Raw genomic sequence first — 15,854 nt, 5'->3', positions numbered from 1 at the left:
ACAGCGCTTGGAATTCTACCAAGATAGTGTTTTCTAGTTCCTAAAGGCTGTTTGGGCTTCCTGGTTCCCTGTTAAATAGAGAGGGCTGTCTAGGGAAGGATGACATGTTTTCTCTTGAGAAATAATAATACCTGAGCAAGCCATCAGCCAAATTAGGAGGTCAGTCTGAATGCAACCCTAAAACTTACAACCGGACATGAAATGCTGGAAGGAAGGCAAAGAGTGCTAAAAGGTTACAGTCCAGACATACATTTTGCCTGCATCACAGGTTTGTCTGAGCCCCGGCAGGGAAAAGACAGGCCCCGCACGTACTCCCAGGACGAGAAGGTGATCCTGTTCCAGGCAGGTTGAAACCAAGTCCGATTCGACGGATGCTCACGGTGACAGAGCTGGCAGAATCCCCTGCCTGGTCCACACTGCCAGCAGTGGCAGAAGAGCAGAGTGACCCATCTGCAGTGTGCCTTGGTCACTCTGTCGGTGTGGGGCTCCTGGTTTACTTCTCTGTCTTCTTCCAGCACTTTGTCAGTGAGCGTAAATATGATGAAGAGCTCGGGAAAGCTGCCCGATTCTCCTGTGACATCGAACAGCTGAAGTCCCAGATCATGCTCTGCGGAGAAAGTGAGTTTTGCATGCTTGCTAACGAATTCTGGATGAGTAAGCCTGGCGCTACTTGGAGTTGGTATTGGAAATGTCAGGCGTGTGGTCCCCCGGGGGCTGCAGTGAAGTCCAACAAGATTTAATGATCTGAGGTCATGACACAAGTCACTAGAAATGTCAAGATTTGAACTTAGACTCTTCAAATGCCACTGCCCATCAGTAAATCCCCGGGATTTATTACACAGAACAGAGTAGGTCAACTATCTTACACCTTTTGCAAACTTTTCTTAAACACCGCCAGATAAACTGCCTCTCATTGCACATCACCTGCGTCTACAGTAGAGTCCTTTACACTGGGAATGAGTCTTCCTTGTGAGTCTGGGAACCGGCGGCTGCTGTTGGCGAAGGGCGCGGCTGCTGTGTGGGTGCCGCTGGGCAGTGCCCCGGCCTCTCCCCCGGTTCTGTGCCCAGTGAAGTCTGAGGAGAACGAAACACTTCACTTCAGCCATTAGCTTTAGTCTTGCTTGCTATTAAGCCTTAATTAGAGCAGCTAATGTGCAGAAGAAAAAAAAAATCTGGCCGATACTCATCCCTCTGCCCTAGCCCGCCCACTGGGGAGGCACAAGGGACTACTAAAGTGGCTTTAATTAAGGACAGCCACAAGGGGGAAAGGACTGGTGAGGGATATTGAGGATCCACAGCTTCACAGTCTGCTGAAAATGAAGATTTGGTGGCCCTTTTTTTTTGGTCAAAGTAGAAATTGCTTTTTTTTCTCTGAGTGTAAAAAATATAAGCCTGATCTAAAAGTTACAGAACTTTTAGAACTGGCCAAGTTATTGGGTCGGTTGGAGCATCAGGTGGTACACCAGCAGGTTGTAGGTTCGGTCCCCAGTTGGGGCACCTACAGGAGGCAACCGATCCTTGCTTCTCTCTCACATTGATGTTTCTCTCTCTGTTTCTTTCTCTCTCTCCCTCCCCCTGTCCTGCCCCCATCCTCTTTCCAAGATCAATAGATAGTATCCTTGGGTGAGGATTTTTTAAAATAATAATAAAAATAAAAGTTTCAGAACTGCAGTAGAGTGAGATATGACTTTGGTGGATCCGCCACACTTGTTATGAATATTCAGTCTACTGTGTAAATTATATCAATATATTACATACATTATACGACAGGTTATAATTTGCTATACCATACTGCACACATATATAGTAATAGAATTTGCTTTTATCATTTCACAATACATGGTTGACAGTTGTCCATGCCAATAAAATTAACCCATAATTTATTTAAATAAAATTAACACAACCATTCCCCTGATTGTGGACATGTAGGTTGCTTCCAGCTTTTACGTTAAAATAACGACTGCAGCGAAAACCCCTGTTCACATCTCTTCTGCAATTGTCTGATTTTAATTATTATCTTTCTTTTTCTATATGCTTCCTCCCTTGTGAAGGAACCTGTGTGTTTGCCATTCCCCCTCCTCAGCATTTGCGAACAGTCCGGTTCACAGTTGGAAATTTAACTGTCCATCCTAGCCTTCACCTCAGCCCAATGCGAGGGAGGCCTTGATGCTGAGGGAGCCTCCCCGCCCCTCAGGTCGGGGAGGGGCCGCTTCACTCAGGGACATCTAGTGGGAGGGGCCATCCCTCACAAATTCCAAGTGTCCACACGAAAGACAGCCTCCCATGTGGAGGCAACAGAGCTCCCAAAGCCCCCTCCATCTCAGCTTTGTTGAGTGCCCACAGCTACTGAGCCAGCAGCAGCAGTGGTCTCTGAGCTGTAGGAAGGTAAGGCCCCCACGAAACTGAGTCCAGTGAGCACATGAGCCACTGAAACCCCTCGGGATGTTTGCACAGCCCCCAGTGTGTCATCGCACTTTGCTGACAAAATGAACAGACTAGAGATACATCCCTGTCATTTCCATTTCTCGTGTTCTCTGATCCCCACTCGTCACTTCTCATCCTCTGGCAGACCCAACCCTAGGATTAAGTCTGATCCAACACAGGTAGTGGAAAAAATTGCTTCTAAGAATTGGTGACAATGTTAAGATTCAAAGGTCTTACTTTGCAGCCTGGCAGTCAAATCCTGGTGACCTGTGAGAGGGAATCATGACTTTACCCTTGGACTGATTCCCTCTGGCCTCCATTCAGCGTAATCACGTAGAAATCACCCCATCAGAAACCACCCTTCCAAAACCAGCATGGCTGGGGATAATAAACATTGAACAGATGTGCCTGGGCCCTGCAAGGACCTGTCTGATCAGCCCACGTTGACTTAAGTGTTGGAATTGGTACAGATTTGCAGCGGGGCTGAAGGCAATGGGGTTGATTAAAAAGCCAGATGATGTAGCTCTATCAGAACATAAAAGATGCTTTCGGGCATCGTTTGGTCAGGGGACACGTACAACCCAGGTGACGAAACTCCTGACACCCATCATCACCCCAGTGCCGAGCTCTCAGAGCATCATGGCTGTGATAGGCCGTGGCTCCATGTAGCTCTCTGCCTTCCTGCATCTCTGAGTCCCGGCTGGTCGAGGGATCTGCCAAGGAGAGCGAGAGCAGGTTTGACCGTGGGAACCGCATCTCTGGGCAGGGCCAACTGGGTACTTCAGGATTTCGTTGTCCATCTTCCCTTGGTGGTTCTCCACCTAAGGAAGGATAGTAAACTTGCTAAGATAAGTCTTATTTCCTTCAAATGTCTCCCAACTTGGACAATTCGGCTGTAATCACAGTTCAGCGATTCTCACAGAAGAAATGTGGTACTCTCCAGGGACCAAGGTGCCCTTTCAAATGACATCTTCAAAAATAAAAACTTTTTTTAATGGTTCTATGAAGCTCCTGCCAATTTCTCCATCTCCTAATGGGTTAGGGAGGCAGCTGAGTCTGTGGCGCAGCCCATAACACCGCACGCTTTCTCGTTGCAGTCACACATCCAAAGAACAACTATTCCTCAAGAACTCCCTGCAGCTCCCTGCTGCCGCTGCTGACCGCTCACGCGGCAGCCTCTGGAAAACAGAGCAACTTTCCCAGAAAATCGTCCAACCACAACAAGCCCTCCGAGGGTAAAGCAGTGAACCCCAAAATGACGAGCAACCTTCCCAGCACCATGGACCTCTCTCACCAGCCCCTGCCGCCTAACAAGCAGGTAAGTGCTCGGAGGGGGCTCCTTGCGTTGCCTCCAGGGGTCCTGCAGACCCTGGTCCTTGGGGCCAGGAAGAAACCACTTATTTGAAAAGGAAGAAAATAGCTGCTGATAGACGCAGAGCTTGCTGGGGCCACACCCTGGCCCTCCCACCCCCAGCAGCACGGCCTGGCCTCTCGGGTTTCCTCTGGTCTACATTTCACAGGGGCCTTTCCCCACGAAGGAAGTGGCCTTTGCACACTCCCACAGCATCGGCGAAGAGTCCACCTAAATGAGACAGCTGCTCTCGTGCCTTTGAATGCCACTGTCCCCAGGTCCTGGTACCTGGCCCACATGTGGAAGGGACTCACGCAGACGTGGGAACAGGATTCAGAACCTGGCTCCCGACACCAAGCGAGAAGAGACCCAACATTTATTTTCTAAGATTCTTTAATTCCCTCTTATGTTTAGTTTATCAGTCGGAGGCCAAAGTTAGTTCACACTTCTCTCTCTTCTCTTGGGTTTTTAGTAAAGAGACCACATTTCAAAGTGACATTATTAATCCTTATCTAGTATTTCCTCTAAAAAGACAAGTGTCCAAAGGGCCATCTTCCTTCTGTGTATACACTCTGTCCTTGAGAAGTAATTTGCCCCTTATCGTTAGAGAATGAACAGGAAATGGGATTCGATGCCACAGAAGCCAGGCATGTTATAGAGACATTTCAGCTTTCCTGAAAAGGAAAGGTTTTTTAACAAATGTTTTATTTCATGGCCTTGGACTTTCGGAATCCTCATTAAGGACACTGAGGGGCATTTCTCAGGCCCTGAATGCCTGCCTTCACGAACTTTAAAATCATGCGTCAACAAGGAGCACTTCACGCACAGCTTTAAGAGCATAATCAGAACTGTGGTTCTTGTCATCAAAATACATCTTCACAGCTTCTTTTCTTTGCTCATTATTAAAAGTCTAAAATCTCGTCTGAGTTTCCTTTTCACAACTTCTTTAAAAACAAGAGGCCAGATCAAATTGCTCTGTACAGCTACCTACGTAGCAGCCACCTGCTATCTGCGTGGATTCTCTTCAGCTCTTGGTTTAGCCATTTTTCAGCAAAACATTGCAGGCGCAGCTCGCTCAAGCTGAAACATCCAAGCGGGAACCCTGTACACCTGGGTGAGCAGGGTGGGGCTCCAGGCTTCAGAGTGGCCCCTCCTGGCCCCCCCACAGCCCCATGGTCTCGCCCTTTCTCCAGAGTGAGACCAAGAAGACATGACAACCCCAAACCTGTCCTCTCTTCTGGAAGGTGCTCCAAGTACTTGAGATCCTGGAATTCTGTTCCAAGTGGCCCCAAGCCTGCCCCATGTTGGGACCACTTCCCTGGATACATCCTCTTGCCAGCAGACCACACTACCAGTCTGCATACCCCCGAGTCCAAAGAGCGATTATTTGTGGGGGTGGGGACGAAGCCTGGGCGTGCAGGCTGGAGCGCCCCATCCATGTGTGCAAAGGCCCGTCCCCTGGCGTGATGGCACCAGAGGTGGGAAGGCAGGTGTGCAGGAGGGCGGTATGTGGGCCCACCTCCACACTCTCACCCTGAGCCCAGAAACGGGGGCGAGGGGCCGGGGGTGGCGGGCATCCACCCTAAACCTGTCCCGTCCAGTCACGGGACAATGAAGAACTTCATATGTATTTGTTAGTCATAAAATTACACGTTTTAATAGTAGAAGTTTGATTTTCAGTAAAGGTCTGTGTTCATGTAACGACCTCCCTATGACTCTTGCCAGGAGACAGTATGTGAAGTGGGAAGGGCCTCACCATCTTCTAACAGCAGACCTGGGCCAAGGCGCTTAAGTTTATCTTCCCCTTCTATAAAATGAAACAAATAATAGCAACTGTACTAAACGGTGATTGTGATGATAAATGAGATGGGACCTGGTACACTGTCAGCACTCAGTACATGTGGACTATTCTTGACCTCAAGGAATTTAAACACTTTTCCCTTCAACGGCCACAGGCAGGCCAACCCATTGCTTGCTTTCTACCCACCCCTTCATGTTCCCGGTCGCCGCTTTGTTGGAGGCTGCGGGGTTTTCACTTGGTGCTTCAAAAGTCATTGGCTGAGAACTGCACGGTTTAGAAAAAGAACTGATTACCTCTGAAAATACGCAGTACCTTCACCTCCCACCGGGATCCGTCGGGTACACCTCACCGCTGTGTTTCCCCGAGATATTTCTGAACGGTGATATTTACTTCGAAATAAAATAGGAAAGGAGCTGTTTTAGAGGAAAATTACTGACAGAATTTTACATTTTTTTCATATGTGTAATAAGAATTTGTACACGTAGTCTATACAGAGTGTCCCCAAAGTTTTCATCACAGAATCATGGCCCGGCTCCTTTCTGGGTTACATTTCCTTCTGTTATATTTTAAGTTTACTTTTTTTGACCTGGTTCTTGACTTCTCTGCTTATACTTCAGTAACCTCTCTTTCAGTATCAGTCGTTTCCTCAGTTTCATTTCAAGACAGCCCACTCTTCTTTTAAGCTCGAGGATTTTGTCAGCTTGACCTCATTTGCGTGTTACCATATTTTTCTGGGGTTTAAAAAAGCTAACCTGTGGCCTAGAGAATTGGTTTCCCTGGTGTCTACTGGTATCATCAGTGATCTGTTGGCATCTAATACCCGTGTGTGGTCTCTCTCTCCCCTTTTCCCTGTAGAATGGGTCCTCTAGCCAAAGACGAAGATTTAACCCTCAGTATCATAACAGGCTAAATGGGGCTGCCAAGCCGCAGGGCAGCGGTACTGATGCCGATGCAGTGGCGAAGGGCAACAACCGCCACGAACACAGAAGACAGCCACACAACGGCTTCCGTCCCAAGAACAAAGGCAGCGCCAAACATCAGGAGGCCTCTTTGGGAACAAAGAACCCTGAGGCCCCGGTCCACTCGGAAAAGCCCCGGCGGAGGCAGCACGCCACAGACAACTCGGAGGCGAGGCCTTTCCGGGGCAGCGTCTCCAGGGTTTCGCAGTGCACTCTCTGTCCAACGAGAATAGAAGTTTCCACAGATGCCGCGGTTCTCTCAGTCCCGGCCCTGACGTTGGTGGCCTGAGCGAGGAGACAAAAAAAAAGCATTTTTCACTCAATTTTGGTTCCCTGCCCGAGGTGCTGACCCAATTCGCTGCCAAAAGAGAGTCAATCAGAATAGACAAACCCTATACGGTTGAGTCGTCCTCTCTTAATCATTTTTACTAATTCTAATAATCAGCTCTAGCTTGCTTCATAGCTTTCACGGCTTTGCTTGATCTGTTGATGCTTTTTCTCATCAAGACATTGCAGCAGTTTAGCCAGGCAGTATTTACTCATTTGTTAGGAGAATCAACATGTGGCCAAAGGTCAGAGGCTCAGTAGCACCCTATGTCGTAGCAGTGATGTCAGTCCATTGATCGTCCTTAGAGTTAATGTTGACAAACATTCTTACTGACCAGACAAACATGATCTGCTGAAGACACATGCGCTTTTGTAGAATTTAACATCTGGTGTTTTTCTGAAATATATATATATATACATATATTGCTTTATTTGAAACAAATTAAACTATGCTGCATTTGACACCTGGCTTGTTTTTTTTATTGATGCCCACTTTCTTATTAAATGGATGTGTAGTGCTTTCAAGACAGCTTGAGAGACTAGAGGTTGTGGCGTAGAGCCCTGTACAATACTGTTGCCCGTGGGACAAGCATCCTTTCAGAAAAAATAATGCCACCCAATGGCCCCTGCCAGTCCACTGCTCACATATAGATGGACATGCACCCCAGTCATCTTAGATACTATGTGGCAGTTTGGAACCTTGGCTGCAAGTAACATAAACCTCAGCTCAGCCTAGTTTAAACAATAAAAATTTACTGGTTCAGTGACTGAAAAGCCCAGTATCAAAGTATATCTGGGGTCCAGTTCCATCAGGGCTCTCTCTTGATTACCTCAGTTCCCTCTTCCTTCTTAGGCTGGACATTGTATTCAGAATGGCAGCAAATGGCCACCTCACTCCTAAGATTCAAATTCATCCCCGCACCCACACTGTCCAGAAGAAGAGAGGGTCCAGGCAGCATCCTCATGAGGCAAGTGTCTTTCACAGAAGTCCCAGCAAAGGTCTTGCATATCATTGGTCTGCGTGGATGATAGGCTTGTCCCTCATCCAACCATCAAAGTGGGGATGAGCAGCAATGAGAAGTACTGATTAGCACAGGCTAATCTGTCCCTCCACCACCACCATCCCCCACACCCGTCTCCAGAGCTGGGGTGTGGCCAGCTCTCAAGAAGCACGCGGGGCAGTATGAGAAGGGCTACTGCAACCTCAGGAGGGGAAAATGGACCCTGGGGGACCCAAAACCTAAGGAGCTCCCAGTCTCTATCTTTGACTGCAGGGCAGCTCAGTTTGGGCACTGCTTCCCCCCTGAATTTCCGCGTGTCCTGCAGATTTGTTGGTCTCTTTCAAGCGCAAGTGCTTGCTTTCCAGCCCAACATAACATGTCTTCTGGCAACTGAGGTTCAGTAGTTCTCTGACCAGCTGAGCCTGCGCACCACGCAAGCATCCGTTTCTTCTTTTGCCAAGTGCAGGAGGATGTTTGCTGTCTCCATAGAGGGCTTTCTGAGGACTCTGGGTGTACCCAGAGATTTAATAGCAATTTCAGATTTTAAGTCACATTCCAGGAAGGAAGGAAGGAAGAGTTGTTCCTTCAAATAAGATAGATAAATGTTCAGCACTGCCTTCCCCATTTACTCCATCTGAGGCCCTGACTTTAAATTTCACAAGACAGAAGGACTTTGCACAAATTTTGTGTAGCAAGAATGAAAAATGTCAGTTGATATGTGACAGCTTTAAAGATGAGTCAAATAACTCCTGTGTTCGGGTCAGGGGTGCACCTGCCTTGGGCAGCATGGGCCCCAGCCACCCTCAGCCTTGACTCAGTTGCTTAAGGTGCTCTAGGGATTAGGAAAGCTCAAACACATTCCTAAACACATAGCAAATGCTCCAGGTTCACTGAAAAACAAGAGGGACGCTAAGAAATGTTTGGACCGATTATGTTTTCTCCCAGAGTTTGCCATTCTTGCAGACCCTGGGCAAGTGAGCATTTATTAGTTTACATCCTGAAATGGTAATTTCAGTTTTTTGGTGCTGATGTCAGACTATTAAAATATTCTATTACTAAGTTATGTATCTGTTCTAGTGGAACCATTAGCGTGACCCTGGACATCTGGGTCAAATTCAACCATTCTTTTAAAAGGTTTGAAACTCCTTCAAAAAACCCACAGGCTCTGAGCACGCTAATCTCTCCGCTTAATGCCCAATAGCCAGAGTAGATCCTTCTCTCTTGAACATTTCCCTCGAAGAGGTTAAAACATTTTAATTCCCATGAAGATGGAATAACTTCAGATCTCACCTATGTTGTATCAAGGCTCCACTTGCGAAATTTAAACCTCCCGGGTGGGTTTCCAGTTACATCCCACGTTTACATTTCATTTGAAAATCTCTCCAGACTGCAGCTCTGTGCTGGTGAGACTCTCCAGGGGGCAGCTGAGTGCAGCAAGGCTCGAAAAGTTAAACACAAATCAGTACAGCACTCGGCCTCAGTGAAGCCCCTACAAATTTGGGGGAGGAAACCAGAAGCCTGTTACGTCCCATTTAAGGCTCAGTTCAAGAGCAGTTCAATTCTGCTGTCATCAGACAAAGAGATTCTAATTAAGCATTTTGGGGGAAGCGACATCAAATGAGGTTAATAAGAAAAGTTGTCAGACCAAAAGTGACCTACATATTTTTGCCAAGGAAAGAGTTTGGGAATTCTGTGTCACAAGAACCCTCAATATGACCCCCATAAGCCATCCCTCTCGATGGAGGTCGCATATGGTCTTTCCCATAAGTCAGGGTGCACCTCTGGTTCGGGGGAAGGAGGTTACCCCGCTGAGTCTGTACCCGGCAGCGGAGAGGAACAAGACGAGAGCCACAGGAGCTGTTGCTCAAACTCAGCTTTTGTTAAATGCAGGTTCACAGGAGACAGACATCGGCATTACTTGACATCCTACCCTGTATACTATCACACACAGTTAACACACAGCAGTCAGTGGGGCGTTAATGACACAGAGTTCCAGAATCTCAGTCCCAGGTCAGGGAGACAGCACACAGTAGGCGGTGAGCCGTCACCTGCTCACAGGGAAGATCTCCGCTGATGAGTTCCAAGGCAAAGCCAATCAAGGGTAGGACCAGCAGGTGTCTCGGTCCAATTGGTGCAGTGCCGCAGGCAGAGTGGGAGTCCCCGAGTGCAGTCGGGCATAGCCTCCAGCAGAGCGTGGCCCAGTGTGGAGCAGTGCCTCCTGTCGGGAATGTCCTGCCTCACTGGTGGTTCTGAAGTCCACCTCAGTTATACCCAGGCACTTGAGCGAACTGGGAAACTCCGTGGCTCGGGGCCAAGAGCTCCCAGTGCCCCATCACATGTGCCCACTGCTGACATCCTGTGTGTACCTCCCCGGCAGGTATCCGGCAGGGCCCTGGCATGACTTAGGTAGTTTCCTTCTCCAACCAAAGTGGCAACCATCTGGGTTGACAAGAGCAACACCACTTGGTTTTACATACTTTATCCTATCTTGACCAGACCAACACCATTTCACTGGTCCTGCTCTCCACACTCTGAAAGCTTGGGTTTGAGCCTCAATCTTGATTTAGCCAAAAGAAGAGGGAATCCAGGGTCTGGGTAGGTCTTTTCCCTGGCACAACTGAGCAGAAGGCAGGAGGGAAAAGAGATAGCAACTAGACAGGGAGAAATGCCTGAAGTCAACACCACCTTTTAACTGAGCTCCCACCTCCCCTGCATCCCTCCCTGCCTTCTCATAGTACTCCTGTTTAGAGCGCCCTCTTGTGTCGAGACACGGTGAGACTGCAGTCTCCCAGTGGACGGTCTGGTGACAGCATTGGTGAAGTATGTAATGGCACCTTTCTACCACACTTGCTTCAGAGGCCACACCTGAAGTCCAGGCACAGCTGGGCTAGGATTCCAGATTGCTCCCAGGTAACAAAAATGCAGCAAGAGAGAGAGAGAGCCAATCACTTGCTCACAGATTTCCTAAGGAAACTATAACATAGCCAAAGACAGTAATTAATAACAACTTGATTGGCTAATCCATTGCTCCAGCATTTTCCTGAAAGCACTAAGCTATCTTAACAGCTCAAATCTCATGAGAGGAAAATATGAAGAGGGGCTAAATCCCAGGGATTCTCTTGCTACTTCACAATTTGAAGCACAATTTTAATTCTATGCATTGTGAGCTATTACAAAGTTTTTTTTATTGTTTGCACTTTTGCTTTTGACAACAAGGTTTTAAATTCTAAGGAAGTTTTCTGTTATTAGTTCCCAAGAACCAGGTCCCCAAATCTTGGAGGCAGATCAGGTGAAACAGAATTTAATCTCATTCCAGTAGCCCCTCGGGCACGGCCCTCCACAGGCTCCAGTCCTGCTATCCCAGAAAACACACAGTGGTGCTTTCATCACACCACACGAGGTTCTTACAAATTATTTTTGGTGATTGACTTTCGGAGGCTCCCTTGTTTGTGAACTATGCTGCTTCTCGTAGCTCAGCAGAGCTTTTGGTGCTATCACTAAGTTCAAGTTTCACAGGAGAAACTGCCAAACACAGATTTTAGAGATTAAGTAAATTCTAAGGCAAATGTGTTTATTTGTCTGGGAAAGTACATAGATTTCTGGCACACCAAAAAAAAGGCTGCAAAAAAGAATTCCTGTAGAAAGTAAGTGCAAAAAGTCTTCTTTTCAAACACAGAAAACTACCTTATTTTAACTTTAGATACTTAAATTGGAATTATATTTTCCTATTCCTAGTCTTTGAGAGAACACACTTTCTATAAATTGCCATCTTTACATAGCAAGCTGGCCCCTCTGACAATGCCTGACACACAGTAGGTACCCAATAAACACAGGGAAGAGAGAGCAGACATGGAAGAGTGATCAACTCAAATACCCCTAAGAACACTCTGGAGTCTAAATGACTTGTGCAAAATGATCCAGAGAAGATGGGAAGAGAGCAGAGCAGCTGGACTTCCAACACTCAGAGCAGACTGTCTGGACTCACGTTCAGGCTCCACCACCGCTTACTGGCTGATGTCTAAACTTGGGCACATTTCTAAACATCTCATTACACTGGATTCTCCATAGATACACAGGGCTACTAACCATACCTCCCTCAAGGGGTTGCTATAAGGATTAAATAAGCTAATATTTGCAAAGCACTCGAAATAATACCTGGCATTTTGTATGGATCAAGTTCCAATCAGGAGTCAGCAACAACCACAGAGAAATTTGAAAGAAAAAATACATATATTTACATTACATTATATATACATAATGTAAATTTGTATATATGCATTTATATATTTTTGTATATGAATAATTAGTAACAGGGAATTAGTTACCGAAGAATACAGACACAGCAGACACAGGGACAGCTGAGGCTATACCCAGAGCTGAGGCAGAGTGCCCGAAGAAGGGACAACTTTGGGAGAGCCTCTCCTGCCCCCACTCCTGCCCCTCAGCCTGCCCCTCAGCCTGCCCCCAAGGCTGAGATTCTGACTTTGTGGAGGAGGATGTGGCTGAGTTCCATTAGAGGACAAGAGGCCGGCTGAGGTGCTGAAAGCAGAAGCCACCGCCGAGATGCTGGAGAACGCAGGAGCTTCTCCCCGAGGAGCTGGCCCACCCCAGGGCCCTGCTGAAGGACTGCGTACTGGGCCGCTGTACCTGCAAAACTCGCCAGGCAATGCTCGGGGGTGCTGTTGAATTATCTGGGTTGCAGCAGGGGGACCCAGGGGACCAGAAGCTGCCATGAAACTCGCTGGGGTGAGGGATGCTGGGGGCCCCACACCTAACCAAGTGCTGCAGGAGCCAGAACGTAGACACACAGACTAGACCAGAAAAGCCCCTTCCCCCTGCAGGGTCCCTCTGATGACAATGCCAGCTGACTACAGAGAAGTACCTGTAGGGTCCAGCTCCAGGATCACGAGCAGACAGCAAGGGGGATTTGGAACCAAGAAGCAGAGTTGATAACTAGCATATTGTCTAGAAAGCACTATAAGAACATTTGTTAAATAAACAATAACTTTGCAGCATACAGAAGAGGCTAAGTCTTATCTTACTCCTCTGGGGATAGAGTGAGGCCCTATAAGAGGAGGCCTAATATGGTGCCGAAGAGCCTGGACTCAAAGAGATGGCGTGCATGCGAAGCCAGTCTTTGCCTCATCCTCCCCCATCAGCTGCTAGGCAGCTTCCAAAGCCCCTGTGCGCTTCAGTGAATGAAGATAATAATACACCTACGTAACAGAGTTGGTGCATTGAATAAGTTAATACATAAAGGGCTTAGATGACTACATCTTAGTTTTTATTAGTCAGAAAAGCTACACTGAAACCAGCAATGTAAGTGGAAGCTAATAGGAGGGATGGTCTAATTGGCAGCCCTGAGACAGCCTTCCTTTGGGTTCATCCACCCCCTCAGTTCCCATGGCTCCAGTCCTCTCTGTGACTGCTGGCTCCAACGTGCCCTTCCTCACCCACAGCCCCAGGAAGGGCAGGCAATTATTTTGCTCAGGTCAAATCACCCAACTAAAGCAATGGTTCGCCACTGGAGTCATCGATTTTACCCCCATCCCTTACCTCCAGGTGACACTCGGAAAAGTCTGGAGACATTTTGATTGTCACGACTGAGGTAGGAAGCACTGGCCGGGGATGCTACTCAGCACCCTCCGGTGCACTGCGCAGTTGCCCAAAATACAGAATTACCCAGTCCCGGGTGGCTTTAGTGGCACTGCTAGTAACACCGATCTGGAGGGAACAAGGGAACAGAGGCAGAGTGGATGACCAAGCACAGGTTGCTCTGTTCCTCCAGCTACACTGGGTCTTGACTGGTCCAGCCTGGGTTTCCCGATCCAGACTGTCCAGCCCACAGCCAGAGTGGTGTCTGATGCCCTCGGGCTGTTAGTGCCATCGACATAGAAGCTGAGTTCCCACATCTTCCGAACTGAGAAATTAAAGGGTGCGTCCCTGCAAGAGTGGCTATTGAAAGAAAATGTCCAAAACTATATGACCTTTGCTTCCCCCAATGTGCTGTTTAAAAATGAGTTTCTCTTCTGAGCTCCAGGCCCCCCAGTTCATTCTTGTAGCAGAGCAAAATTTTATCGAGGTAATGAGAGCTTTAGGGTGAACGAAGGAAATGAAAAGTTTGAGAAGCAACACTGTAAGATGAAAAGTTGTTAAATAAACAACGGGGCAAAAATACTGGTTGAAGGCTCACCATGAAATTCTATTTGTCTTAGCCACAGCCTGCATCAGAAGTCACTTAGCTAACAAACATAAAAACGCGTGTGTGCTGTCTGAAGCAACTCGTGTGCACAAAGAGAAATTAGCTTCCTGTGACAATGTAAACGATGTGTGTCTCATGAGACTGACAGGATGACAGTGAAAATGTCCCCTCTGAGGCTGCACCGGCAACCAAATTGCATGAATATGAAATTCCGAAAACAGCTGGAAACCAATTTGTTTTCGGTTAGCTCTTCCTGCAGTCTCCTTTTTTGGCTGTACTACGTGAATGAAATTCTGCATACTAACCGCTGCCCTCAACAAAGAATCACTCATCCACTCTTCACGGACTAAAGAATCGGCAACTTGTTGACAGTTTTCATGGGTAAGTTTCAGCACATGGGAAAATGACAGTATTTTCCATAATCAGAACATTGCTACTTGACTTAGGAATAAGTTACCAAGGATTTAACATGTAAATCATTGGAAAATACTTTTCATTTGTTATAGGAGCGCTTTCCCTTCATTTTATCAACTTCATACTTTCTACTCAGTATCTAACCAACATCCTACCAAATGTAGATTAAAGCCATTCAAAGGGACTGGAGATACAACAATCCTTTATAAGGCAACCTGACATTCGTATCAATGCTAGCATTCTTCCCTTTACAGAACAATATGTGCATATTCAAAACTCCACTGAAATCAAAATGTTTTCTATGAACAACTCCTCAGGTAAAGCTAAATATGACTTCTATGTTAAAAAGCAAAGTAGAGCTGGATAATAACCACAATATATTTAACCATAGACTGGAAAGTGAATCAACCGTTCTTTTCAACGTTAGCACTTGCTACAGAAGCAGCAGGATTCAGTCTGTGAATGAAAAAGAAATTGCATTAGCAATTCCAGCAGGAGCACCAAAACAGGAAGTCAGGCTGCTTTTTCCCTCTCAGAAGTCAGACAACATTCCCCAGCGACCGCTCTGGGACCTCGTGACCCATGTCTCTGACTGACTTGAAACAAGTTGACAAGTTATGTGGTTGCTTTGGTCGTTACTAACAGTATCTGCTGTCATCAGCAGTAATCACAGCACTGAGGGGCTCCCACCTGGTTGTGACAGTATAGACTCTGCGTGGTGGCTAATCAGTTTCCACACCCCCAAAAACGGCTTCCAGATATATTTTCTAAAATACTGGGGAGGTGCCCTGTTCCAAAATTTACTGAAAGCCACTGTATAGCAGGTACAGAGCTGACAAAGTCCCTCTGTGATAGTGTTACCGAACAAAGGGTCCGAGGGGGGGGCCAATACTTGGCCCACCAAGGGATGCCAAAAACTGCTGCAGAAAACAGGGGCCCCTCCCAAGGACAATACACTAATATCTATAGGGCTCTTCTGTCCGCCGCCAATTGGAAACACATCTCTCAATGCCAGAGATTTGTGAAAAGGAAACAAAATGTTTATTTAATGCTATTCAGGCCTAATGCCTTCCTTAAAATATTAAAGTCTTTAAGGGTATACACCTACACACACACACACACAGCGCTCCCTTCTCCCACTGTCCCAACTCCGGGTACCGTAAATCAGGAAAAGAGCACACGTCCGTTTTTCTCCCAGGCCGCTGGCACGTGAGCTGTGTCGCCTGCCTGTCCAGGCAGGATCTCCAATTAATCCAAAGTCATGCGGCACCTTCCACTGGCAAGAGTTCTTTGTACCAAGTTCTAGTCAAAGTCTCTCCTGCTTTCCAGGCTACTCAGCCAAAGGGAGCACGCCAAAGCCGTGTGGGCCTCTTCT

At 47.2% G+C, this 15,854-nt stretch overlaps 1 protein-coding gene across 6 annotated transcripts in view; it reads left to right on the top strand.

Annotated features, from left to right (window-relative positions):
* The window catches only part of SPATS2L (spermatogenesis associated serine rich 2 like), a 164,498-nt gene extending 157,174 nt beyond the window's left edge, over positions 1 to 7,324 (top strand). For all 6 annotated transcript variants that reach the window (XM_037043680.1, XM_037043677.1, XM_037043679.1 and 3 more), the window contains 3 exons: positions 516 to 618; positions 3,522 to 3,742; positions 6,432 to 7,324. In XM_037043680.1, coding sequence (XP_036899575.1) covers positions 516 to 618; positions 3,522 to 3,742; positions 6,432 to 6,824 — 717 coding nt within the window. In that variant the 3' untranslated portion in view covers positions 6,825 to 7,324. The remainder of the gene's footprint in view (positions 1 to 515; positions 619 to 3,521; positions 3,743 to 6,431) is intronic.
* Positions 7,325 to 15,854: the final 8,530 nt, after the last annotated feature.

This window comes from Sturnira hondurensis, unplaced genomic scaffold, assembly GCF_014824575.4.
Source record: "Sturnira hondurensis isolate 20B ecotype Veracruz unplaced genomic scaffold, ASM1482457v3 Scaffold0004136, whole genome shotgun sequence".
NCBI classification, from domain to species: Eukaryota; Metazoa; Chordata; class Mammalia; order Chiroptera; family Phyllostomidae; genus Sturnira; species Sturnira hondurensis.
Note: the sequence above shows the minus strand (reverse complement) of the source record. Positions and strands in the feature narration are given on the sequence as shown.